The 26437-nt window shown below is 56.0% G+C and overlaps 2 protein-coding genes across 4 annotated transcripts in view; both read right to left on the bottom strand.

The window, feature by feature from the left end:
* MEGF8 (multiple EGF like domains 8) overlaps positions 1 to 26202 on the bottom strand; it is a 39933-nt gene extending 13731 nt beyond the window's left edge. Inside the window, exons 1-30 of one of the 3 annotated variants that reach the window (XM_046684048.1) lie at positions 25320 to 26202; positions 20439 to 20602; positions 20031 to 20237; positions 19012 to 19192; positions 18843 to 18931; positions 17813 to 18228; positions 17227 to 17372; positions 16979 to 17101; positions 14938 to 15092; positions 14512 to 14631; positions 14013 to 14157; positions 13772 to 13935; positions 11934 to 12134; positions 11351 to 11551; positions 10644 to 10880; positions 9637 to 9755; positions 9414 to 9545; positions 9204 to 9317; positions 8477 to 8725; positions 7781 to 7980; positions 7232 to 7442; positions 6879 to 7128; positions 6251 to 6383; positions 4181 to 4428; positions 3988 to 4098; positions 3708 to 3826; positions 3173 to 3380; positions 2445 to 2625; positions 1726 to 1889; positions 802 to 946 (exon numbers count right to left, since the gene is read on the bottom strand). In XM_046684048.1, coding sequence (XP_046540004.1) covers positions 802 to 946; positions 1726 to 1889; positions 2445 to 2625; positions 3173 to 3380; positions 3708 to 3826; positions 3988 to 4098; positions 4181 to 4428; positions 6251 to 6383; positions 6879 to 7128; positions 7232 to 7442; positions 7781 to 7980; positions 8477 to 8725; positions 9204 to 9317; positions 9414 to 9545; positions 9637 to 9755; positions 10644 to 10880; positions 11351 to 11551; positions 11934 to 12134; positions 13772 to 13935; positions 14013 to 14157; positions 14512 to 14631; positions 14938 to 15092; positions 16979 to 17101; positions 17227 to 17372; positions 17813 to 18228; positions 18843 to 18931; positions 19012 to 19192; positions 20031 to 20237; positions 20439 to 20602; positions 25320 to 25506 — 5320 coding nt within the window. In that variant the 5' untranslated portion in view covers positions 25507 to 26202. The remainder of the gene's footprint in view (positions 1 to 801; positions 947 to 1725; positions 1890 to 2444; positions 2626 to 3172; positions 3381 to 3707; positions 3827 to 3987; positions 4099 to 4180; positions 4429 to 6250; positions 6384 to 6878; positions 7129 to 7231; positions 7443 to 7780; positions 7981 to 8476; positions 8726 to 9203; positions 9318 to 9413; positions 9546 to 9636; positions 9756 to 10643; positions 10881 to 11350; positions 11552 to 11933; positions 12135 to 13771; positions 13936 to 14012; positions 14158 to 14511; positions 14632 to 14937; positions 15093 to 16978; positions 17102 to 17226; positions 17373 to 17812; positions 18229 to 18842; positions 18932 to 19011; positions 19193 to 20030; positions 20238 to 20438; positions 20603 to 25319) is intronic. The other 2 variants (XM_046684046.1, XM_046684047.1) reach the window with 2 other exon arrangements.
* The window catches only part of LOC124251347 (carcinoembryonic antigen-related cell adhesion molecule 1-like), a 1036279-nt gene that overhangs the window by 435523 nt on the left and 574319 nt on the right, over positions 1 to 26437 (bottom strand). The gene's annotated exons all lie outside the window — the stretch shown is intronic.

The following is a 26437-nucleotide window of genomic DNA, read 5'->3' as shown; positions in this document are numbered from 1 at the left end:
CAGTCAGAAAGGGACACTGAACAGGGACACAGTCTAATGACAGCAGAGACAGACACAGCAAGACACAGAGAAGAGAGATGGGGCCAGACAAGACAATCAGATGCAGATGGCAAGACAAAAGAGAAGGAGAGAGACACACAAACAGGAAAAAAGGGAACAGAAAGAGTGAAATAACACTGGAGAGAAATGTTTTAGAACCAAATAGAGGTGGTGGATGCACAAGATTCTAAAAGTACTACATGCCACCTATCGTTAATTTTACAATTGTTAATTTTGTTATGTGAATTTCACCTTAATTTTTTAAAATCCCCAAAAAAAAATAAGAGTCACAGAGTAGTGGAAAAGATAGATTACGAGAAAAAAAGAATCAGAGACAGAGGTTCAGAGAGAGAGGCAAAAAGAAAAGGAGACAGGCCCAGAAACACACGCACAGTCAGTCACAACGGGAAGGGAAACAAAAAGGCAAGACAAAGCCCCTTTCTAACCTATGAACTCAGATCCTGGAAGGAAACATCCTCACATATAGTAGTCCTTGTCTCTAGAGAGTAAGGTTATGCAGGATTTTGTTTCTTCCTATTTCACAACTTATATACAATTAATGTCATTATTTTTATAATCAGATGTTTCAAACAATTTCTTAATAAACTTTTTTAACAAAAAGAAAAACGAAGGAGGGCATCTCTGTCAGTGTTTAGATAACATGGAGGGAACAGCAGCTTTGCTGGTGGGCCTGAAGGGGCCTGAGTGACTCCTAATGAGTGGAGGTCCAGGACAGGCCCCCAGGGAGAGTGACGGACTTACGGGTGAGGTCGGGCAGGAGCCAGGCGTTGCAGTTGACCTGGTAGAGCAGAACATCGCTGCTGAACTCGTCGGGGTCCGAGCGCCCCCCAAGGACCACCATGGTGTCACCTAGCAGGGCTGAGGCGTGGAAAAGTCGGGGGCGGGGCTGGTGGGAAGAGAGGCGGCAGGATGGCCTGTCAGAGCCCACAGTCCTCTGCTCACAATGCTCCCTCTAAGCCCACCCACCACCCCAAATCTCCCCACACCCCAGCCCCCACCAGCCCACCCAATCCTAACCTTCCTCAAACCTCACCACCTTCCTCTAGGAAACCTCCCTCATTCCTCAGAGCAGCCCCAGAGCCACCTCCTTTCCCCAAACTCCCAGAACCATCATGTCCTGTGCTGTTCCCCAAAAACCTGGCCTGGACTGCTTGAGATGAACCCCATGTTTCCTGTGTGACCTTGCCAGCTGGACTTGGGGTGTGCTGGGGTGAGACTTGTGTCTCTTACGTCTGCCTCCCTTGCAGTCCAGCCCCAAGAAGGGCTTGGAAATATGTTTACGGATGGAAAACGCAATTGTCTCTAACCAGCACATCTGGGGTTTCACGTTCTCCCACCCACTGGCTCCTTTGGCCTTGAAGGCAGGAAATACAAGCAGCCTCAGTCCTACATTTTATAGATGGGAGGCCAGGAAGGGGAGGCACCTGCCAGGGCCACACCAAGAGCAGGGCAAAGCTGGAGGAGAACCCAGGCCTCCGACCTTCTGGTCTAGGATTTCTTCCTCCAAGTCACAGATGCAGAAAGGGGGGCCTTGGGGTGCCACAATTCAGTTTAGGGGACTGGAAAGGGAGTGGGAATCCAGGGTCGAGCCAGGCCCTGGGACACTGGGAAAGGGGTCCTCCCTTCTGCCGCTAAGATCCATATATCTGCACCTCTTTTCCTGACCTTTGCCCCCTGCGAAGGGGCCAGCAGGCTCCAGGTGCGGTCAGGACAGTGCAGGGAGTAGAGCTCAGGGGATGGGGCTGCCAGCTCCACATGGAAACGGAAACCCCCAAACACGTAGAGGGAGTCGGTGGCCTCGTGGTACACCGCAGAATGACCATAGAGACCTGGGGGGACGAGTGAGCACAGAGACTGGGGGAAGGGCTGATGACCAAGAATGCCCCCCACCTTCCAGGCTCCCCTTCTGGTGACCATAACACCACCCTACCAGCCCTGAGGTCAGAGACGGAGGAGCCCTTCTCAACCCCTCCCTTTCCTTCGGTTCTAAAGGACAACTTTTAGAGACTCTGGGAAAGAAGAAGAGAGGGAGACAGGGTGACCAGGATGTCCTGGGGGACAGGGATCAAAGAATGCAGAATGAGAGGTAGAGAAAGAGTACCTGAGGGGCAGTGATGTGGGACCTGGGGGGAGGGAGACGGTGACCCAGCATTACTGGGCAGGAGGTGGGCAGCTTCTCATGGAGTCTGGGAGTGGTAAAGAGAGAAACTGAACTTCTCAAGAGATGGCATCCTGAGAATCTGGGGGTAGGGGTTAGGGGAGAGACAGGAGATAACAAGGTATAGAGGGCAGTGACCACAGAGCACAGGAGTGAATAGAGCCTACACAAAGCCCTAGATGGCCAGGAGGTCAAAGGTGCTGTGCCCTCCCTGTCCCAGCCCCACCTGTGGGGGGTGTCCCACTCTGGGCTCCAGATACCCAGGTGCCAGTCGCCAGCTGGTACTCAAGCAACTGCTGATTGAAGCCATTTTCGGGGGAGTAACCGCCCACCAGGAGCAGAGACAGGCCTCGGCGGGCAGTCAGGGTGTGACCAGCAACTGCTGGCAGCTCCACGGTCTGAGGGACCTGGGGGATGGAGGGCAGTCACAGGGGTGCAGGTGCCAGAGGTCAGGGGTCATCAGGGGTAGAAGCAAGGTAGGTAGAAGCAAGACTCAGAGCTCCTCACACTCCCTGTGAACCACTAAAGAAGTAGTGAGCTTCCTGGGGCTGGTCAGACCTCAGGCCTTCTGACCAGCCCTGGTCCCAGCAGGTGTGCAGCAGACCTCCTGCTATTTCTGCCTGCTCAGTGTCACTTTGTCAGGTAGGTGCAACCTGGTGTTCCTCTGGGAAGCCCTTGCTCCTCTGTTCTCACTCTGGCTGCATGGGGCTGACTGTATCCACTCCACAGTGGGCTGGGTCCCAGTCTGGCTGACCAGTGCATCACATCCCCTCAGCCAGGGATTGGCTCAGGAATACAATGGGACCCAGGATGGCCAATGAAATTCAATCCCAGGACTTTCATTGGAGCCCTAAGAGGAAGCTACTTCCTCTGGGGGTGAAGCTGGCAGGAGCTGGTGTGGCCTTCTTTGCTAGAGCCTGCTTGTTGGGGCTGGGGGAGGGTGGAGATGCTCACCTTCTCCTGCCGCCACTGCAGGGTTGTGAGGTTGAGGACCCAGAAGTCGCGGGTGACGCCCCCAGCTGTGAGGCCCCCCAGCAGGTACATGGCACCACGGCCAGCAGGCACGTAGGCGGCTGCGTGGAAGGAGCGGGGTGAGGGGCCTGGGCCCCCGTCCTCAGCTCCTGCCAGCATCTGTGTCCACCGCCGCTCACTCACTGAGTACCTGGGGCAGAGAAGCAAAAAAGCAGCCTCACTATACAGTCATCCCAGCATCCCCTAGGGTGACTCCCCAACGAGTACCACAACATCCCCTAGGGTGACCCTCCTATGACAGTCATCTTACCATCCCCCAGGGTAGCCCCACCCAAATAAGTATCCCAGTCTCTGAGATGAGCCTCCTGTGACAAGTGTCCCAGCATCCTTTGGGGTGTCCTTCATCTATAGATGTTTTTCTGCACCCCCCTGAAGGGACTCTTACATGACAGACATCTCAGCATCCCCTGAGGTGACCTCTCATTCAGGTATCCCTTCTCCCCAAGGCAGTCCTCACCTGTACAGGTTTCCCAGGAGCCCCTGGGGCAGGCCCAGGCCCCCAAACATCCACAAGGTGGCATCAGGTCCCTCCACCATGGTGTGCCCCAGGCGGTGCAGGAAGCGGCTAGCAGTGTCCTAGGGGTGGGGGTGGAAATGTGAGGAGTGAGGCTAAGGTCACGAGAAAGTGTCAGGCTGGGAGTAGGGTCTAGGAGGTGGTCCCAGGAGTGGAGGAGGAAAGGATGATCCTGGAGATGGGCTGTGTGGCACCTCCCTGGGGAGTGGCGTCCACAACTCACGGCTGAGAGGCGGCTATCCATGAGGGTCTCCCAGACCAGCTGCCCACCATCCAGCTTTGTGGCACAGTCAGGGCCCCCGAAGCCCTCAGCACAGATGCACACGCCCAGGCTCTAGGGGACAGCAGAAGGAAGTTCGAGGGGGAGCCCTGATCACCATCCCTGTCCCACTTGGCTTGCCCTGTCCCACCTATACCTGGTTACAAGTCCCTGCCCCACTGTGGGCATTGCAGTTCTCGGGACACAGAGCCATGCGGCAGTGTGGGCCAGCCCAGCCCTGGGGACATCGGCAGAGTCCAGCACCTGCGGCCTCGTCTTGGGGCACACACTCCTGGGGGACAGGGCAGCTCCCAGGGCCACCTGACCCACAGCGGGCGGAGCCTACTGAGGCATTGAAGCCCCAGGACGAGGAGCCATTAGCCTCCCAGTGCAGCACGAGCAGCCCTGTTGGGGGAGAGAGGCCAGAGGCTGGTAGCAAGGTCACATTCCAGGACACCACTCCACCCCCAGGGTTTGAGGAAACCCAGTGTAACTGGGCAAGGAAGCAAGGTACCATGGTAATTTATAACCACTGCTGTGATTAACCATTCTCCTGCCCACCGCACACCCTTTCCCTCACCCAACCCATCAAGTTCCGTTGCTTTCAAAGCCATCTCAATCTCTCTCATAGTCACCCATTGCTTGCCACCTCCTCACCAGCTCACCTGGACACCAGCGCATCTCCCCACTGGTCCTCTTGGCTCCCTACACGCCACCCTTCACAGAAGCCCAAGTGATCGTTTATAAACCTGAATCTGAGCCCGTCACTGTCAAGCTCCAAACCCTCCACAAATCCCTACCGTCTTATACGAAACCAAGTCTCCTTAGAAAGATTAGTGCGGGCAGGGGCAGGAATTAATGACATGGTATGTAAAAAATGCTTCCATACCAAGTGTTTTTTATTTTAAAAAAGGGCCTGCAGGCCCTCTGACCCCATCCCCTCCCACTCTCCCAGCCCTCCCTTGCCAGCACTATGGGTTCCTCCCTTTCCTCGCCCACACTGCCCCCTTCAGGCCTCAAGAGCAATTTCACCTCTGCAAAGAAGCCCTCCCCAACTCCCAGACCAGGCCAGGAGCCCACTCCCTTCCATTTCCTCTGTCCCTTAGTGAAGGGGTCACTCTTCTGAGTATACTTTGTTCGCTGCTGGTTTTCACACCCCCCCGCCCCCGTGATACACACTCAGCCCATAAAGGCAGCACGGGTGTCCCTCGTTCACTGCCGCAGCCCCAGTGTCTAGCTCAGGCCTAGCTCACTGCAAGTGCTCTGTAAACACGTGCTGAGTGAAATGAAATCAAGGGCCCCGCAGTTCCAGTTGCTCACTGTGGGGTCCACGGTTGCATGTAATCACCAGCAGGCTGACGACAACTACACCCTCTCCCTCTCTCTCCCGGCCTTGGAGCCACTCTGATTTACAATATGAACAGAAACATTTCCAAGCTGGGGTCCTTCAACTGCCATGGGCAACAAATTATTTCTGGTACATCTCCAGGCTAAGCCAGGTTTCTCAACCTCTCAGCACTGTTGACACCACAGGGCCTGGTAATTCTTGGTGGTGGGGACTGCCCTCTGCACTGTAGAGTGCACAGCAGCATCTCTGGCCTCCACCCACGAGATGCCAATAGCACCCCCAATCACAACAGTGAAAATGTCTCCAGACTTAGCCAAATGCCCCAAGGGGCAAAATCACCCCTGGTTAAGAACCGCCAGGCTGCGGCTGGCCCCATGGCCGAGTGGTTAAGTTCGCACCCTCCACTTCAGTGGCCCAGGGTTTTGCCAGTTCAGATCCTGGGTATGGACATGGCACCACTCATCAAGCCATGCTGAGGCGGCATCCCACATGCCACAACTAGAAGGACCCACAACTAAAAATATGCAACTATATACTCAGGGGGCTTTAGGGAGAAAAAGGAAAAATAAAATCTTTAAAATAAAAAAGAACCACCAGACTGAGTAGATGCTCAGGGGCCCTCACACACTAGCCACATTCTGTGTGCCCCAAAGACATGTCCCACTTGGCCCTTCTCTCCAGAGAGGCAGCCCAGCCAGTGCAATCCTCTCTATTTGCCCTTCAGCTGAAGAAACTGAGGCCCAACAGTGGCAAGGATTATGTCACCCAGCAAGTCAGTGGCAGAGTCACACTGCGTCTTGAGCCCACCTCAGGCAGCAAGGTACAGGGGCAAGGGATACATAGCCCAGGACAGAGGTCCCACTTCCCCCAGCTCCATACCAGATAGGGCCTGCACAGTGAGGGGCCTGTCCCGCCGCTGGCCGCAGAAGGCGGCAATGAGGCTACGATCCGACTGGACGACACCAGTGTCCAGGAAGCGCGGGAATCCATCAAAAGCCAGGACGTAGCTCAGCTGGAGGGGTGCAGAGTTGAGGATCAGAGGGATGCTGGGGGTCAGGGAGGAGGAGGAGCTCAAGAGGAGAAGGCAATCTGAGACTGGGAAACAGGCTGTTTGAACCTCCCGGGCATAGTGTCAAACTGTGGCATGGAACCACCATTCCCCCTCCTCTGTTCATAGCAGACATGGCTAAACAATCAGGCACTCTCGCCGGGAGCTTCTTTCTCAATACACAGCTCCCGGCGGCCACTGCCAATAGATCAGTTGGCACACAAGGTACAAATATTACCATACCTGGACTAGAGAATGGAGAATTGGAGTCCAGGGAATAGGAAGTGATCTGGGAAATGGGAGGGTCTATGGACTTAGGGACAAAGGGCTGGGGGTCTGAGGAACAGAGCTTGGGGTCTGAAGGATAAAGAAACAGAGACGTGGGGGTTAGGGTTTGTCTGGGGATTCACACTGAGTGGAGGAGGCATGGGCCTGAACCCTGGTGCCCTTGGTGCTCACCGTGCAGGGGGTGCTGCTGTCAGGCGAGAAGGTGAGGGTGAGTGGGGGACAGAGGGTCCCCGGGGCACAGGGCTGGAGCACCTCGGTGGCTGAGACAACCCACACACAATAGGATAGACCTGTCCCCGTTCTCGCTGCCCCACCACCTGGAGGCAGCAGCCCCCCAACACGGCGTGAGCCCAGTGCCACCGAGGACACGTTGGTGAGGAGGGCGCGACCTCCACACTCCCGGAAGCAGGAGCCACCGGCCCTAGAGAGATGGAGGTGAGCCAGCGTCAGACCAGTCCTGTCCCATCCTGCCACGTTCCTAACCCCACCCCCACCCTGCCCCACCTGGCTAGCCCCTGGCTCACCGGGGGTCCCCGTAGTATCCAGGGGAGCAGAGCTGGCAGTGGGCACCCTCAGTGTGGTCCTGGCAGAAGCAGAGCCCGCTGAGGTTGTCACAGTGGCCTCGGCGTGGGTCCCCATGCCCGTTGCACTGACAGGGCCGGCAGCCACCAGAGCCTGTGGCGTTGCCGAAGCTGCCGGGCCGGCACCGTTCACAGTGCTCCCCCCACGTCCAGTCTGTGGAGGCGCCAGCAGCAGGACACAGAGTCAGGGGAAAGGGCGGGAAGGAGCCCAACCAACTGGCCCAACTGATCCCTGACACCACCTGGCTGCTTCAAAGGAGGCGAACCAGGGCCCAGGTTGGGGAAAATAAGCAAATCTCAACAGGGGGACTGAGGCCGCCGAAGAGACGAGTGGCACTTAAACTTGTTTGGGGTCAGGAGCAGGCAATGGGGCAGGGGACCCGAGCTGGGTGAGGGGACACAGAAGCCCGTGCAGAGAAGAGGAAACTGGAACCCCGAGAAGGAGGCTCCCTTGAGGCCAGTCCCAGGGAGTTCAGGAGGAGGGCTGCTCACCCTGGCACTCATCGCAGAAGCCGGGCCCCCGCTTGCGGCAGTGGCTGTGGAAGTTGCAGCCACAGTCCCGGGAGCAGCGGGGGGCAGGAGGTCCGGGGGCAGGCGTGGGAGGGGGCAGGTCCGATGTCCAGCCCAGATCACACACACAGGTGAAGTCGGGGGGGCCACTGCACACACCATGACCACAGTCTTCCAGGCACCTGAGGGACCATGGCAGGAGTGGGGGAAGGGCTGCACCAGCCCAGAGCCCTCAAGGCATCCCTGTCACCCCACTCCACCCCATCATCTCCATGGCAACATCATCAAAAGCTACTGCCTGTTTCCAGTCCTAGACTCCGTGGGTGGCCCTGTCTCCAAGGTAATTCCAACACACATGATAATCACTGTCTCTATAGCAACCACGTATCACCACTGGTGATCTGTTCTCTGTGAAAACCCCTTTCAACTTGGTCCTCCTCCATTTCCATGGCAACGCTGAAGACTATGGCCTGCAGTCCATGAGTGACTCGTCTCCACAGTAACTAGTGTTACGTTGGGGACCCTGTCACTCTAAGGGCCTAGTCTGCCAGGTAAAAACCCCAGCCTCAGTGGGGATGCTGGTTCCACAAGAGGCACCCCAGCAGGGTGATCACCCTCCCTGCACCTCCACGCATCCTGGCCCTGGGGCACATCACCATGGAGACCACACCCACTCACGTGCGGCTGCAGTGTGTGACTCCATCGCCCTGGTAGCCCCGCTGGCAGTGACACTCGTAGCTGAGGGGCGTGTTCAGGCAGGTCGCCCGCAGGTGGCACCGCGCCAGGCCCAGGCGACACTCATCCACATCTGGACAGCGGGCATATGCCCAGCGGGCAGGGAGGGCCACGGACAGCCCCAGGCCCTCCCCTACCCACAGGGAGCAGTTACCCCCACCCAGGGGCCCAGAGAAGTCCCCCTGGAGGCACCTTGGGGTGGGAGATTGAAGGGGGGATGGGTGAGATGATAAAGAAACAAGAGACAGAGGCAGGGAAACAGTGACAGGAAGAGGGGAGGCCAATCAGAGAGAAACAGAGATATGAATATGCACAGAGACAGAAGGAGAAATGGAAGAGAGACAGAGAAAAACCCAGAGAAGTTAGATAAAAAAGATTTTACAAGACAGAAGAGACAGAGACAAGGAAACAGTGACAAAGAGAGAAAAGCAGAAACAGATACAGAAAAACAAGAAAAAAGAAAACAGCAGGGAAGATGAGAGAAGACAAGTCACAGAGAAAGGGAAAGAGCAGAAAGGGAGAAGAGAAAGAAATGGAGAGAAAAGAGGAAGGGGGCGAAAAAGAGACGATGGTAAGGAAAAGGGGTAGAGAAACAGAGCAGCTGTTAGGATCAGGGTGGACGGGCGGAGGGCCAAATACCCCACCAGCCCTGCCACCCAACCAGCCTCACCGGCCCAGCGTGGGGTTGTCCTCGTTGCCACACCAGCCACACTCATGGCTCTGCAGACATTCGTGGCAGGTCAGGAAGCGGTCACAACTCCTGCACCGTGGCTCTGAGTGCACACTGCAGGACGGCAGGTGTGGAGGTGTCACAGCCCTCTATGGTCTCCACCTTCCCCTCCGAGAGCCGTTCCCCCTTGCCACCCAGACAGGACCATACCTATCGTCCCAGCCACGGCAGCCCCCATGTGGGTACCGGGCCAGGTAGGCGGCAAACAGGAAGCAGGTGTGGGTGGACTGGCACCAGGCGCACTGGCTCGAGTTGGCCAGGCAGTCGTCACAGGTCAGGCGCCTGGGGGTGGGCAGTGGGGACAGGGTCATGCCACAGCGCGGCCCACACCCCACTTCACACACCCCCGCTCCCTGGACCAGGTGGAGCTCACTGGCTGCAGAGTGGGGGACACTCCTCCGGGCTCTTCAGGGCACCCAGCCCCCGGCCCCGCCGGCTGCACGCCGCGTCCCCTTTGCGGCTGGTGCTCTGATGCCACTCGCAGAAGGGGTCCTGGCGGGTTGGAGGAGGAGTAAGAGCCCACCTCAGCCCTGTCCCTAGGGCTTCCAGCCCCAGTCCCATCACCGGCTCAACAAGCAGCTACCTCCCTCACTTGCCCGGGCCCCAAAGACCACCCCTCCAAGCCCACCTCCCTCCCCAGCTGCCTGCCTCTCACGACATCCATGGGTGCTGTAGCTCAGCACCCACTCTCATTTTGGGCAGTCGCATGCCTTCTGTGTGGTCCAGGTGGGGCTGATTAAGTCCCTGGGATCCAGAGGTGGCCAGGGGCCACATTCCCTCCCCAAAGCCTCACTGATTGATCCAGGAGTCGGCACAAGACCCAACCAGAGCCGATGAAATGCACTTCTGGCACTTCTGGTGAACTGGGGGTGAGAGTGGAGTAGGGGAAGAAAGGTGCTCTCTTTCTACTTGGGACTCAGGTGGCTGAGTCGGGGGATAAACGGATGGAGCCCTTGTGGTTCCCTTGCCACTCCAAGGAATGAACCTCCAGGGAAAGAGAGGATGCAGAATGGAGGTAGGTGGATGCCTGACCAGGTGATTTGAACGGCTGGGGACAGCAGGCCTAAAGACCTATTCTTGGATTCTGGTGCCAGAGCGGATAAATGCCCCTCTGGTGAAGAGGTGCTGAGCTGGGTTTTCTGGCCCCTGCAATGGGGAGAGTCCTGACTGCCAGGCGCCCACTCTCCAGCCCCCTCTTCTGCTCTCCACTGAGCTCTCACCTGCAGATCAAGGACAATGGCCTCAGCCATCTCCCACCACCACTGCCACCCAGGGGGCTCCTCAGCTACCCATGCCAGCCCTGGGGGGCCCTCCCCTTCCCCAGTCGCCTGCTTTGGCTGCTTCCATCTTAAGACCTCCCCTCTGTGGTCCAGCAGGCACCTGGGTGCAGGCATGGCAGTCGCGATGCTCCTCACACAGTGGGCAGAGGGCAGGCACCAGCACCAGCAGGGACCCACCAGCTCCATCGGCCCCGCAGTGGGCCCCACTCTGGCGCAGGTGGCAGGTGGCACTGGTCAGGCACCAGCCACAGCCCTGGTCTGCCAAGCAGCCGAGGCAGGAGGAGTAGGAGGCGCAGGCTGATGAGCGGTAGGGCTCCAGGAAGAAGAAGGAGATCTCCTGGGGGAGGGGTCACATGAGGGTCAGGGGTCCATGCTCTAAGTCAAGAGCCAGAAGTCAAGGTTTGGGATAGGGGTCAGAGTTTGGAGCTAAAGATTTAAGTGTTTACAAACAAGGCTGAGAGCTCAGGTGCATAGAAAGTCAGCATTTAGGACATCAGCAGACAAAAGAAGATCAGGATTTGGGAGAATCTAGAGATTAGAGGTCAAAGTGTGGAGGGGAGAAGTCAAGGTCAACGGAGTCAGGGCAGGAGGAGTAAGAGATGTGGCCAGGGGTCAGAATATGAGATCAGGTCAGAGTCTAGGGGTCAGAAGTTGGGGTCTGGAGGGTTCAAGGTAAAGCCAAAAGTTCAAGAGTCAAGGGATAAGAGGTCAAGGTCAAGGCAGTGAGAGTTTGTGGCCTGGGGTTAAGAAAGCCCAGGGGATCTGAGGCCTAGGGGTAGGGTCAGAGGCCAGGGCCTGGGTACTCACACTGCCGCCTGGCACACCAGTCCGGTCCCACAGCAGGGTGAGCTCGCTGTGTCCAGGGCCCGCCGAGCCATTGAGCTGGCCCCGGATCTCTACCGCATACTTGTGGCCCCGGCCAGGCAGTGGGAAGAGACGAGCAGACCCCGGGCGCTGCAGCCGCCTCGTCTCCTTCTCCTGCTGAGCCACCCAGCGCCCCACCTCCTCCTGGGGCAGGGGTGAGGACAGACAGGGGCCTCAGAACTTTCCACGCCCTCCTCCAATCCCTGAAACCTCCAAGAGCCCCAAACCCACCCAGGACCTACCTGCTCTTGGGCAGAGGAGGAGGACCTCAGGGTTCCTTAGACCCCAAGAACCTCCCAGCACCTCCAAACCTGAAAGTGGCCCACCTCCTCCTCAGGGGAGTTTAACTTGGTCACTCAGACCTTCCCCACCTTCAAAATTCCCCCCAATTCTCTTCACAACTGAAAACAGCAGGGCCCTCCCTCCACATCCCAGACCTCTAATTTCTCCTCAGTCCTGCCCTGCATGACACATCCCAGCCCCATATTTCCCATAAACAGCCCCTGAATGTCTCAGGCAGCCTCACCATGTTCTCTGTGTCAGGGCCACGGGCCATCCGAGCCAAGACATGTAGGCGCTGGGCCCGGGCCCACACGGCCACGTCCTCGGCCCCAGGCCCACCTGGCCCTCCCGGCAGCAGTGGGTGGATGAAGCCACGGTAGACCAGGGACACATCGGTCTCTGGGCTGGGTGTCAGGGTGATGGTCGTACTGCGGACAATCAAGACCTGTGCCAGCCAGGGAGGGGGGTATGTGTGAGTGCCTTTCTGCATGGCACTCCCCTACAGTCCCCACACCTCAAAGGCCACATCAGAGCCAGAAAGGCACAGCAACCCAACCTCCTTCCCTATTTTACCAAATGAGAGACTGAGCCCAGGGGCAGGGGGTAGGCAGCTCGGCCAGGGTCACTCTGGGAGAAGAGTCAGGACTCCAATTCAGACAACAGACAACAGGGTCCCAGCCTCTGCTCATCTTGACCTCCCATTAAACTCCAGGACCAGACCTTTCAGGAGCCTCTTCCACAACACCATGCCTTTCCACCTAAGCCCTTAAGAGTACAGATCCAGCATTCAAAGCACCAGGCATACTACATGGTTTATTGCTAGTATGTGTTTTTGTAACTGCAAAAGAATGGAACAACTCAAGTGTTCAGCCTAGGAGACTGTTTAAATAAACGACAGCACTGCGGCATTAGAATATAAATGGAATATTATGCAGCTGTTAAAAAATAAATTAGGGTGTTTCCTAAGTCCTGTTATGGGAAGCTTGTGAGGATGTGTTAAGAAAAGAAGGAAGTAGCAGTACAGTGTACACAGTATTCCACTTTTTGTGCAAGAAAGAAAAATAACTGTCACATTTACTGGTATTTGAATAAGTAGAGTCTAGAAGGATAAAAAAGAAACCCAAATGGATCTTCTGAGGAGAGTTAGGGTGGTTCCGAGTTGGGGGGATGCTGGGGACAGCTTCCCACACTGAGGGGGTACGGAGTGAGGTAGACAGCAGAGACTTTTTTGTGTGTGAGGAAAAAAATTTTCTTTTTTCATTTTTTTCTAAATTTATTTATTTATTTTATTGTGGTAACTCAACTTTTTATATCATTGTGATTTTTGAACCATGTGACTATATTACCTATTTTAAAAATCAAAATCAAAATTGGTTCTTCAAGAAGTTAAACATAGAATTATCACATGACCCAGCAATTCTGCTCCTAGATACATACCCAAAAGAGTTGAAAATAGGTGCACAAACAAAAACCTGCACATGAATGTTCACAGCAGCACTACTCACAATAAGCAAAAGGTGTAAACAGCCCAAATGTCAATCAGCTGACGGATGGATGTGGCCCAGCCACACATGGGATATTATTCAGCCATAAAGAGGAATGAGTTCTGACACATGCTACGTGGATGAGCCTTGAAAACATCATGCCGAAACAAGCCACACACAAAAGGCCACATATTATATGATTCCATTTATATGACCTATCCAGAGTTGGCAAATCCAGGGACAGAATACAGGTTAGTGGTGATCAGGGGCCGGGGGAGAGGAGAATGGAGAGTGGTGACTTAATGGATCCTGGATGTCCTTTTGAGGTGATGAGAAGGTTCTGGAACAAGATAGTGGTGATAGGTGCACAATATTGTGAACGTGCTAAATGTCACTAATAGTAAATTTTATGTTGCGTGCATTTTACCACAATTAAAAAAATGTTTTTAAGTCAATAAGGAAAATCAGACCCTTGAATGTAAAGACTTACGGGGTAAACACAAGAGTGATGAAGATGCATGTGAAAAATGAAAACCCTAGGACTCTTCAGGCTCTTCAACAAACACTCCACGCTGGATCCCATACCCCAGCTCCCTACCTTGTCAGGCTGGGAGGCGTTGGGTGGCTGCTGGAAGGTGAGCAGGTGCAGGCCGGGCAGGAAACTCTGGGTGATGCAGGCCTCCAGGGATGTGACAAAGACAGGCGCAGGCCCCCACCAGCCCACAGTGCCTGAGATCTGCTCCCCTCGGCAGCGGGCCTGCTCTGTGAGGACAGAGCGTGGGGGTGGGGTCAGGATGAGGGGTGGCACCACCCCTCCCACAGTGCCACTCGACACTCACCAGGCCGAGGAAGGCAGCTCTCGTTGTGCACACACCAGCCCAGGGCGCCAGGCCCCCGGGGAGGAGCCGCAGGGCTGCTGAAGGCCAGGCAGGCCTGGCAGTCGCCCAGGAGGCGGCCCAGGCCCAGGCAGCTGGCAGCTGGACACTGAAGGGAGGGGAGGAGACAGCGGTCAATGCCCACGAGGGCTTAAGAAACCTGGGAAGGGCTGTGGATTCACGAGTCTTGGGGAGGAAGAGGTCAGGAAATTGGAGGGACTTGAAGGCTGGGTTGGAATGAGGAGGATCAAGAGGACAGGGGCTGCGGGACCTGCAGACAGGGTCCTAAGTTCAAAAGGATTGGGGAGGGGTCAAATGTTCAGGGGTCCGGAGTCAGAAATGCTGATCTGAGGTGTGAAAAACAGTCTCCCAACTGGGGGAATGTCCTGTACTCGGTATAGGCAGAAGGAGACACTGAGGGCTGGGTCTCTGTGTTAGGGGACAGTGTTAGACAGTCACTCACAGCCCCCGAGGGGGTCCCAGGAGGTGGAGCAGCTTGGCAGGCCCCCTGACACCAACTGCATTCAGGGTCTCGGGAGCAGACACTGTGGTCCGTGTACATGGAGCAATAGTCCAAGTGGTACTGTAGGGAGATGGGGGTGGAGCAGGGGCTCCTCAGACCTGGGGCCTGCTCACCTGGCCCCACTCACTGTGATCATTCTGGGGAACCCCGACTGCTCTGCACCTGAAGACCCACATCCACTCCTCCCCCAGCCCCAGGGACCTCCATTCCTCCTCCCCTGAACCAGGGAACCAACCTCCCTCCTCTCATGGCCTTAAGGACACCCACTCCTTCTCTAAGGAACCCCCCGCCTAACTTTTTCCCTTATCCGTGTAAACCAAGCTACCTTCTACCCAGCCACCCTCTCCCTGTCACCCCAGTGCTCACATCCGGGGCAGGTGCCTGGAACACAAAGGGGGGCACCTTGTAGGCCATCAAGTCCCCGCGAGGACGGCCACTGTACCCCCCAGCCACCAACAGGACGCTGCCACCAAGCACAGCTGCCACATGTGAGTACCGACCACTGGGAGGCGCTGCTCGGCCTAGGAGAATACAGACCCCCAAGGACATGAGACCCCCAATCCCCGCCCTCCCCCTCATGGCTCCCCTGCTTAGAGAACTACCCCTGACTCTCCTATGTCTCAGCCCAGCCTCCCAGTTCCTGCTTCAACTTCACCTGCCCAAAGAAACCCTCCCAGCCTGCCTGGCCCTGCACTAGCTCTGGTTCTCTCATCTCTCTGCCCAAATCATCTTTCAGACACAGCATGATCTTTCGAGTCAGAAAGACTTGGGTTCAGATCCTGGGTCTACCACTTACTTGGGTTCAAATCGTAGATCAACTACTGACCAGCTGTGAGTCCTTGGGCAAGAGACTCAACTTCTCTGAGTCTTGGTTTCCTCTTCTCTAAATGGAACTATCAGCCCACCCTCGGGGAGCTGAGGCAGGCTGCCTGACTCTCATCTGTTTTCGTCTGCCTGGCACCAGCCTCCCTTCTGGTGACAGCCTAATTTTCCTCTGGAAAACCACCCTCTCCCACTTGCAGTCCACAAGGCTCAAGTCGAGCCATCCCTGCCTCTGGCAGCAGTGGGGCTTTAACCCAGGCTCATCAGCGTCAGTGACTAGTTCAGGGATAGTACTCAATTCCTACAATTCTTGGGGAAAAGGCACTCTCTTCCCTCTGGGCATTTTAAAAAGGTAGGATATAATCCCAGAGCTGCTAGTGACCAGCAACACAAGGCCTGCTGGACACTGAAGTAAACTCAGCCAAAAACTGGAGACAGAAATGGCTGATGCCATCATGTGAGCGCCTGGATCCAGTCCAGCCCGAAGCCAGGAGTTTTCACTCAAGTGAGCCAAGAAATTCTTCTTTTTGCCTAAGCTGGTTGGGTTGGATTTCTGTCACTTACAACCAAGAGACTTGATGGGGAAGTGGTCAGTGATGGGTGACTCCCTCATCGTCTTATTGGCCTGTATGCTCTGTGAGCACGTGGGACTTGGCCCAGGGAATCTCAGACTGCAAAGGAGGAAGAGGCCTCCAGAAACCTCACCTTCTGGCCTGCCCAGAGAAGGGGCCTGAAGGAGGGACAGGGACAGGCAGAAAAGCCCTGGACCGGAGGCCTCAAATGTAGGTCAAGGTTTTATTCCTGATGGTCAAACAGGGTTCCTTGGGGACCCTTCCTCTTGACCATCTCTTAAGTGTTAATATCTCTTCCTTATGCCTGTCCTCAGTCCTCGATTTTCTGTTCAGTGGAACAAGGAGGATAGATGGGCCTCCTGAAATGGCATGCCCAGTTTGTACACACACATATCCTTCTGAGGAGAAGGCCTGTGGTACTCTTCTGATTCTCAAAGCAGTCTCTGAACCAATGAGTATGAAAGGTTTCCCCACACCCCCTTCCACATGAGCCTGCTGGCCCTGCAGCAGTACTGTCACTGCTATCAGAAAGACAATCAATCTAGCCCCTTACTAAGCTGTCTTCATTCTTTATATGTCATCTCAACTTACTCTAACAACAGCCCAGTGGCTTAAGTGTTATTATAATCCCGATTTTACAGATGAGGAAGTTGAGACACAGAGAGAGGATATGATGGTTTTTGTACAGATGGTTGTTTGGGGCCAGCCTTCCTGGTTCTGCCACTTGCCCACTGTGTGACCTTGAAAAAGTCACTTCTTCATGGACAGTTCTCATAGAAACTGGCAAAACCTGGATTGGAACCTAGATATGATACTGCTGTACCTGCCTCCCATCTCATGGCAACAATGCTCTAGTCCTGCCTCCAGCCCAGGTTTGCCTCCTGAGGCCAGGAGCCAATAGGATGTCTAATTCATCGTGAAGGACTGAGGTGGCTCCTACCCAGAGCCTAGATTCCCTGTGGGGGGACGTGTGACCCACAGGAGCCCCTCAGGGAAAGAGAGGGGCCACTCACCCTCAGGGGTTCCTGGGGGGGCGAGCTCAGCCCCTGACACCCATTGATGACAGCCCAGGTGGTAGAAGAAGATGCCGTCTTCATAGCACTTTTCCTCCTGGTAATGGGTGTGCACGTTGCCCCCTGGGAAAGGAGGAAAGGGGCACAGCTGGCAAGCCTAGGGGAGGTGGGGACACTCATGCAGGGAGCCTCAGCTCAGGGCTGGCTTGGGCCCCTGGCAGGCAGGCCGGATCAGAGAACCTCCTCACCATAGACCACCATGTAGTTGCCCAGAACACTGGCCGTGTGGAAGGCTCGCTCTCGTGGGCCCTGAAGCCCATCCCTGCCCTTCAGGGTCGTCCACACGCGTCGATCCACATGGAAGAGCTCAGTGGAGTTCACCCGCACAGAGAACCTATGGGAGAGGGGCAGAGGAGGGGCTCAGGGCAGGAGGGGCCTCTCTCCCTCCTCTGGGCTCTTAGGAGTTGGGTGACCACCCAGGGTTGAGACTGCCTGTGATTCGGTTTATGTCCCCTCAGAACTAGAAGCTCCCCGTGGGCAGGACCCAGGTTTGACTCATCTCTGGCTTCCCTGCAAAATCTAACCAGAGCTGGACACCAAGCAGGGGTTGGTTGAATGGACGGATGGGTGGGAGTGTGTGGGGAGACAAGAGACTAAGAGATTGAATGAAAGATTAGAGAATGAGTAAGTAGGTAAATGAATGAGTGAATAAATGAGTGAGTGAATGAATGATTGACTGAATGACTGCAGGAGTTGGTTAGTGAGCAAAGACCACTAAAGACTAAAGGCACAGGGTGTTGGGCCAGATCTGGCCCTACAGGGCAGGTCACTCACCGGGCAGTGGAGGGTCGGTGTCCACCATGAACCAGCAGGGTGCGAGAGGGGGCATGGAACACCATGGAGTGGCCGGTGGCAGCAGGAGGCCGCCCACCTGCCGGAATCACCTGCTCCCAGTAGCCCCCACTGGTGCTGTCAAGACGGAAACGGAAGAGGCCAGAGGAGAAGAGGTCGTGCTGGGTGCGGCCACCAGACACATAGAGCCAGATGTCGTCCACTAGGGCAGCCGCATGACCTGCCAGGCCTGGAGGCCCCAAGGAGCTAGAAACAGGTGGTGCCAGGAGCTCCCAGTGGCCCCCACCTTGGGGGCTAAAAGCCCACACATCGCTGGTGAGAGAGCCATCAGCCAGTTCACCGCCCATCAGCACCAGGGAGCCGGCCCAGGCCACAGCCACATGGGAGTGACGGGCAGCCTGTGAGGAAGAGACCAGGAGACAGAGATGGAGAGCGAAACAGATGATGACACATAGAAAGAGAATGAGAGAGAAAGCCAGACATATACAGAGAGAGGCAGAGATGGAGAAAGGTGGAAAGACAGAGATACGGAGAGAAAGAGAGAAGATGAGACAGACATACACAAAGAGAGAAAAGAAGAGAAAGAGACCCAGAAAGACAGACACATTCAAATAAAAAAGGTGAGACAGAAAAACACAGCAAGAGAGGGAGGAGGCAGGGAGACAAGAAAAGAAGGAGAAATGACAGAGAAAAGCAGAGAGAGATACAACCCAGAGAGAAGGAGACACAGAGACTGAGAGAGAGAGCAGAAGACCAAGAGTCAGACAAAAACAGAGACGGAGCAAGAGAGAGACAGGAGACACACAGAAAGATAAGATGCAGAAAAGGAGCTAAGGAAAGAAAAAAGAAAATCAGAGACAGAAAAGCAGAAGCGGGAGGAGTAGGTATTCCTGGAGCAAGCTGCAGGGGTAAGGGGAGTATGGGGTGGGGGGTGGGGTTGCTGCAGGGGGCCCTGGCTGGGTCTGACAGAGTGGACAGGAGCCTCCAGCCAGGGAAGAGGTGGGGTCCATACCGGGGCAGGACTCAGGTCCCAGCGTTCCCAGGTGTTGGCAGAGAAGTTGTACAGGACGAGGTCACCCAGGGCTCTGTTCAGGTCCTGGCCTGTGGAGGGGTGGAATGTCTCAAGCCCTGGCCACAGGCTGCCAGGCTTCCAGACCCCAGACGCATACCCATCTGCTCACCTCCAAAAACAGCCAGCAGCCCCGGTGGGGACAGGAAGGCACCAGCCGCCCCAATTCGGGCAGAAAAGGCAGGGTCCCCAGCACTCACGTTGTGCCACCAGCCAGCCCCCTGGTTCTCCCACAGGTGCAGGTCACAGGCGCGTCCCAGGAAGCCAGGCTCACAGAGGCATGGTCCCAGGGGCTGGGGCAAGGGGACACAAAGGCAGAGATAGAGAGAGAGAGGAAAAGACAGAGAGACAGGGGGAGGAGAGACATGGCCAGAGTGAGACACACAGGGAGAAAGACAGAAGGCGAGAGACAGATAGGAAAGGAGAGAATGGAAAAAGAGATAGAGAGGCAAAGGGAGAGAGAGAGAGGGAGACAGACCAACAGACAGAGGAAGAAAGAGAAACAGAGACACAACCAGAGGAAGAGAGGTGGAGAAAAGCAGACACACCAACAGAAAAAGGGAAGGAGAAAAAGAGAAAGACCCAGAGAGAAAAATGAGGACAGACAGAAGACGACCGGTTGGAAAAGAAAGACAGTGAGGTCAATGTCTGCTAGGGCTGGAAGAGCTCAGATCTGGGAGGTCAAGGCAGGGAGGGCTCCAGGCATGATCCAGACCCCAAGCTGGATGTGCACGGCTTAGACCCAAGGTCAGTGGTCGAAAGTCAGAAGTCATGGCCGAGGGCCCATAGGTCAGACAGAGTGACTGGGTGGGAGGACAGAGTTGGGCCTGGCAAGAGGAAGAAGGCTGGGTTCACAGGTGAGAGATGGGTTATCGATGAGGACAGGAGTGGGCTCAGGAGGAGGGGCCCCAGCTGAAGGTGGAGTGGGTTGGAGTAACAGATGGGGGTAGGATCCGGAAGGAGAGGGGAGTATTGTGGGTGACAGTAGGGTCCCTGATGGTGGGGGCGTCATGGGAGAGAGTGGGGTGGCAGGGGGAGTCTCAGGCCAGGGCAGTCAGATCTACAAAACAGCAGCAGTGGGTGTGGTCACAGATCAGGGCCCCAGGGAGACACAGTTGGGGACAGGCTCACCGAGGCACAGGTGCCATGGCTGCCACAGTAGGCTGGACACTCCTGCAGGCCACAGTCAGGGCCCCCCCAGCCTGGCTCACAGGCACACAACCCCGGGGGCCGGCACTGTCCATGGCTGCGGCAGCCACCTGGGCACAGGGAGAAGCGGAACGAAGCGTTGAAGCCCAGCAGGTTGTAGTTGGCATCGCTGAAGAGGTGCAGCAGCATCTGCAGGCACAAAGCGAGCAGGGCTCCAGGGACTGGACTGGGAGGGCGGTCCATGCCTGCCCCACTCCACCCTGGGGGACCCCACCTCCTTTCCTTGTCCCTGTGTCCTTCAGTCTGATGACAATTCCCTCTTGCTGTCCTCTGTCCCCCACACTCCACCTAGATCCTCCAGCCACAGCCTCACAGCCAGTCCCCACCAACCTTGCCAGAGGAAGCCTCAATGGGCGGAGGCCGGGTGCTCCCACTCAGACTGGCAAGCAGGTGCCCACGGGGGGAGTCACCGTCATACACGAACAGGTAGTCGTATGTGCATTCCGTGTCCAGAAAAAGGAAGTCCAGCAGGATCCGGTGCTGGGGGCTTGGGGCTGGGCGGTGAGAACAGAGCAGCCAGGCTCAAATGTGAACCCTCTCCCCACTCCTCCATGCAGCCTACCCACAAACATCAGGCCCTGTTCCGGGTGATGGGGGCCCAAAGATGAGTCAGACCTTGGTTCTGCCTTCGAGGGGCTCCTGGTCTCCTAGCCCAGGGAGATAAGAGCTGTGACAGCAAGAGGGATGGGACATCTGAGAAGGAATTACAGTATCAGCCCTGGAAAGGATCCCTGGGATCAGGCTGAACACCTCCCACTATGCAGGCGGGAAAATTGAAGTGCAGAGAGAGGAACCCCATCCCAGTGGCCACACAGAGCCTGTTCCCATTCATGCCTGAGCCTCAGACATGCTCAGGCCTGAGGGTCAGGGTCCAGATCCTAGCAGAGAGGCACACTCCCAGCTGGAAAGGGCCACTGTGAGGGTCCCCGTTCCAGGCCCAACAGAGCTCTAAGGGAAGAGGCCGGTTTCTTCCCCCTGGACAAAGGCCAAACCTTAGAGCATCACAGCTCTCTTCTGCCCCGAACCAGGCTCTCATTTATGTTTATTGTAGGGGCTAAGGGCATAGACTCTGGAGCCAGAGTGCCTGGGCTCAAATCTTGGCTCTGCCACTTACTAGCTACTAGCTATGTGACCTTGAACAAGTCACCCGCCCTCTCTGGATCTGTTTCTTCAGCTGTAAAGTGGGGATATAAGGGTACTGTGGTAGATTCAAACTTCTTGGCCACTCCTCCCATTGAGAGGTGAGGGCTGATTCCCTGCCCCTGTATCTGGAGAGAGCCTCAGAGACCAGCTTGACCAATACAAAGCAGCAGAAGTCACATTCTGGGACTTTCAAGGCTGGATCAGAGGAAGCCTTGCAGCTCTCACCTGGGCCTCGTAGAATGCTCCTTCTCAGAACACAGCTGTCATGCTGTGAAAAGCCAAGGCCACATGGAGGGGCCACGTGTAGGCGTCCCAGCTGACAGCCCCAGCTGAGCTTCCAGCTGACAGCCAGCATCAACTGGGAGCCCTGTGAGGCAGCCTTCTTGGACATCCGGCCCAGGTGAGTGTTCGGATGACTGCAGCCCCAGCTGACATCTGACTGCCCCCACGAGAGGCGATAACGCAGGGAAAGTGCTTAATGGGACCCAGCACTTCATAAGTGCCACTAGTCCTAGCACTGTCACTATTCTTGCTCTCTGCCAGGTCCTGGTTCCAGAAGGTTCTCTCATCCCACATCTCACACTGGGGCTCAGGGAAGTCTTCTGGGCTAGGCAAACGAGGAGACCTGGGTTCCAGCTCTGCCCTGACCTGCTGGAAGACCCTCAGCCAGCCCCTTCCCCCACGCCCCTCAGCACACTCATCTGTACACCAAAGATGCTCATCCACCACTCACTAGCTGTGTCATCTTGGGCCAGTTCCATGGGCTCTCTGAGCCTGTTTCCTTGATGTAAAATGGGGATAATTCTCCCTACTCACCAGGGCTGGTGTGAGGATTCAACATGATAATGACTCCAACATGACAGCCCAGGCTTCCTCCTCTTTTACCAGGACCACCGATCCAGCCTCCTTCCTGGCCTCCCAGCCTCCTATGGGTCCCTGAGGGATCTTCCCAACTCGACATCTGGCCCTGGCCCTCCCCTGCTCCATGGCTCCTCACGACCCACAGGAGAAAGTCCAGCTCCCTAATCTGGCGTTTAAATTCTCACCTTGTCTCACAACACCCCACTGCCTGCAGCTCTATCAGGAGCTGGGTCTTTGCACAAACTTCTCCCGCTATCTGGAGTACATTCTCCCTTCCCGCAGCAAACTTCCCAACCTCCTCCAGGAAACCTTCCCTGATGTCTCCTAGCTGGGTTAGGCGCCCCTCTTTGGGGTTCTCACTTCCCGTTGTAACCTTCATTCCTGTGGGCCAGGACCATCTGTGTCCAGGTCTGGGTCTCCTGCAGCCTAGGAGGCCCACAGGTCTGGGCCTGGGCCTAATTTATCTTGGGGTCCCTCCCTGGCATTGTCCAGCACGGGGCCTAGCACTGAGCAAGGGCTCAGGACGTGCTGGGTGAAGGAATCAAGAAATGCAAAAAAGAAAGAATACTGAAGTTGGTAACTCTCCTTCAGGCTCTAACCAGAGTCAGCGAGAACATCACACACAGACCCCAAGCCGTGGTCTGGGGAATGCGGAAGAACCATTCAGCCACACCAGGCAACTAGACCTCCCAGAATCTTACCAGCTCAACGAAACTATAAAGCTCTGTTCCCGGATCACAAGTACATCTTTGTTAAGAGCCTGCCAGAGGCTGGCTCACCATCTGCCTTGCCCAAGTTCCTCCCTAAGTTCAAGGTCTCCTGTTTCCACCCAATGTGGACCCAAACCCCCATGCCATCCTGGACAGAGATCCAACCCCAAAACCACTTGCTATTCAAAAGTAGGATACCTCTTATTCACGAGGATGTTATGAGTTCTGGGTACAACAAACTGTGCACGTGGTACAAAAGTTAAGTTGCATATTTTTTAATAGATGGGGGAACATGTTGCTTCTTAGAGGTGACAGCCATTGGGAAGGATGGGAGATCAAGGGGGTCTGGAAGTCTCCCAGACTCCTCCCTACCCCAACATCCAGCCAGGTGGTCCCCAAGTCTCTTTGGTGAAGCTTCACAGACATTTCTCTGTGCTCTGCACACCCCTCCACCTCCTTAGCCCCTGTCCCAGATCAGAACTCATCTCCTGTAAGACTAACATAACAGGCCAAGTCTCCAGTCTGCCCCTGACGCAGCCTGCCCCTGATGCCCCACTCCTGCTCAAAGTCCTCCTGTGGCTCCCCATCAACCCCAAGAGAAAAGTCAAGCTGCTCAGCATGACATTCAAGGCCCTTCTTCCTCTGCTTCTGGCGCCCTCCTCACACCCCAGCCAACAGTCCAGCCAGATCAGACAAACCTAGAAATGGCTCCTGAGACACACCAGCCTCTCTTTTGCCTTTATAGAGGCCGTTGCCTTTTCTCACGCAGTAAACTCTTATGCACACTTCAGAACCCTGCTCCAGTGGCAGCTCCTCTGTAACCCCCGACAGAGTCCTCTCACTCCCCTAGGCCCATCTACTCAACCTCCTTCCATCTCAGCCCTGAGCACACTAGGGCCTGAATATCTGTATACAGCCCTACCATCTCCAACCAGGCTGGGGCTCTCAAGGCTGGAGAATGACTTATGCCCTCAATATATACACATATTTTCTATTCTGTTCTCATCCTCAGACAGGAATGGCCCCCACATTGGGGACAGACACACTCAACCCCAAGAAACATGCTTCATCCACAACCCACATAACAGTCACAGAGACCTTCTAAAACATAAATCAGATCACGCCCTTCTCCTGCTCAAAACCCTTCCATAGCTCTCCAGTGCTCCCAGACAAAGACCATGCTCCGAAGCCTGCGAAGGGAGGCCCTGCATGATCCAGGCCCTGTCACACCTCTGGCCTTTGCCCAGGACCTCCTCTGGGGGATTCCCACCCCATCCTGGAGGCCAGCTCCTACATCCACTGCCAAGGGAGGCCTTTCTGAACTCCAGCCACTGCCTTTAGACTTCTCTTCCACCTCCCTATTGCCTTCAGGATACAGCTCAAAATCACAAGGTTCTGCACGCTCTGGCTCCTTCCAACCCTCCAGTCTCTGGCTCAGTTTGTCTTCTTGTATTCTGCGTTCTAGCACACTGGACTTCTAGTTCCTCAAAAGCATCATAGCCTCCAGCTTGCAGGTCTTTGCACAGGCTGTTCTTGCCTGGAATGCTCTTTTGCTCCCTCCTACGCATGCCTCTGGTCTCAGCTATAGCCCAAGCTAAGTCAGATGTCTTCTCTGGGCTTCCCACTCCCTGGGGGTGGGTTTGTCTCACCCACTGGACTGGGGCCTTTGCACAGGCTGTTCTCTCTTCCTGGAATGCTCTTCCTCTTCCTCCTCCTGGCTAATTCCTATTGGTCCTTTAGGTCTCAGCTCAGACACCTACTCCAGGAAGCCCTCTTTACTCTCCCTCACCCCCAGGTCAGGCACCTCCTCTGGGCTCCCCCAGGCCCCTGGGGTTCCTCCATCACAGTCCCAACTACTCTGGGCTGTCACTATTAACGTCTTTGTCTCCCTGACTGGATTCCAAGCCCCAAATCATCAGAGATTGCTGGGGCTGTCTTGGTCGATGCTGTGTCCCAGTGGCAAATAGAATGTCTGGCACATGAATGACTGAAAAAGTGCTTTTATTGAATTACTTTTAAAATAATAAAAGTATTAATCCTAATATCATTTATTGAGCATTTACTATGTGCCAGGCATGTTAAATACCTGTTCTCATTTAATTTGAACCACTCTATGGTGGGTACTATTATTATCCCCACTTGCGGGGAGGGGAAGCTGGCCCTCAGAGAAAGGAAGCTACCTGCCCAAATGCACAAAGCTAGTAAGAAGTGGAAGCCAAATTCGAAGCCAGGTGGTTGGGCTCAGAGCCTGAGTTTCTAACAATTACTCAGAATATCCTTCACCCATGCTTCTGGCTTGTAATTGATCATATAGGTCTGGGTTCAACTCCCCCACCAGGCTTCAAGGCCTTCCAGGGCAGGGCCCAGGTTGGCTGCAATTTGGAGCAAAGGGCCTGGACCAGAACCGGGCTCTGGGAATGTGGTGAGTGGATGAACGAGTGCACAAATGAATGAATTAGCGCATGAGTGGGTGTGTGACCCACGCGGCCCCACTCACCCTCGATGAGCCACTCGCAATTGCCATTCACGCTGTAGTTGCCCGCACCATCCGTCACGAAGCCTGGCGCCTCCCGCAGCACTTGCCGCTGCCCCTTGCAGTCCCCCGCCAGGGCCCCACGGGACAGCGGCCCCAGCACGGCCAAAGATAGAGCCAGCGCCGTGGCCAGAGCCTGGCCCAGAGCCATTGCTGCCTCCCGCACTGGCCCTTACGGATGGGACGGGCCTTAAAGCCCCTGAGAGGCCCTGCAAATGCGACCTCTATAGACGGGACATGGCCTCGTAGACCGGGGGGGTCCAGGCGTCGCAGTTCCCGAGAAGGGAACCGCCGCTGTTGACCGGCTCTAGAAGCCAAAGGGTGGACCCTGTAGATCCATGGAAGACCCTGTAAATGAGGTCGTTATGGGCGGGACTGACCCCTAGGGATCGTGGGAGTCCCTTACAGACACGGGCCCCCATAGGCTGGCCGACCCCATAAACGGTGTCCAGCAGTTACAGACGCGGGCCGCTGTAGACCGAAACGGACCTTATGAACGGGTGGGTCCCCAGAGGGCGAAGGGCTCTACAGCCAGGCGGGGGCCTCCATAGAGGGTGCGAGCCGGTCCAAGGCAGGCCGGGATGGTCCAGGAGAGAACGCTCCAGTCGGGGGCGGGGCGCGAGCGGGTGCCAGGGGCGGTGCGCGTCTTCAGGGGCTTGGGCCTGGACCCCATAGACGCATTTCCTTGCTCACCCACCCGCGCCTCCCTCCGGAGCCGGATGAACCAGATCAGAGAGATGAGGGGGTGCTCGGGCCAGAGCGGCCCGGGAAGACCCGCAGGGAGTGGGGCGAGAGGGTGGGGCCGAGCGGCCGCTGTGGGAGGGAGGACGCAGAGGAGGCGAGAAGCAACCAAGTCGCAGGTCAGAGCGGCCCTAGGAGGACTGCGGAGCACCCAACCCCACCCCTCCACAAAAGGAGGTTTCCGGAAGCATCCCCGCCCATTTGTTCCCGGACGCATGCGCAGCAGTGACCTCCTTGGCCTGCCAAACCGAGAAATTACACATGCGCAGTGCTAAAATCCTAACCGAAACTCGGGATGCAGGTGGCTGACCAAAGCACGTACCACTGGAGGGCGCCTCTAG

The sequence above is a fragment of the Equus quagga genome, chromosome 13 (genome assembly GCF_021613505.1).
Source record: "Equus quagga isolate Etosha38 chromosome 13, UCLA_HA_Equagga_1.0, whole genome shotgun sequence".
Lineage (NCBI taxonomy): Eukaryota > Metazoa > Chordata > Mammalia > Perissodactyla > Equidae > Equus > Equus quagga.
The sequence above is the reverse complement of the archived record's forward strand: the minus strand, read 5'-3'. Positions and strand labels throughout refer to the sequence as shown.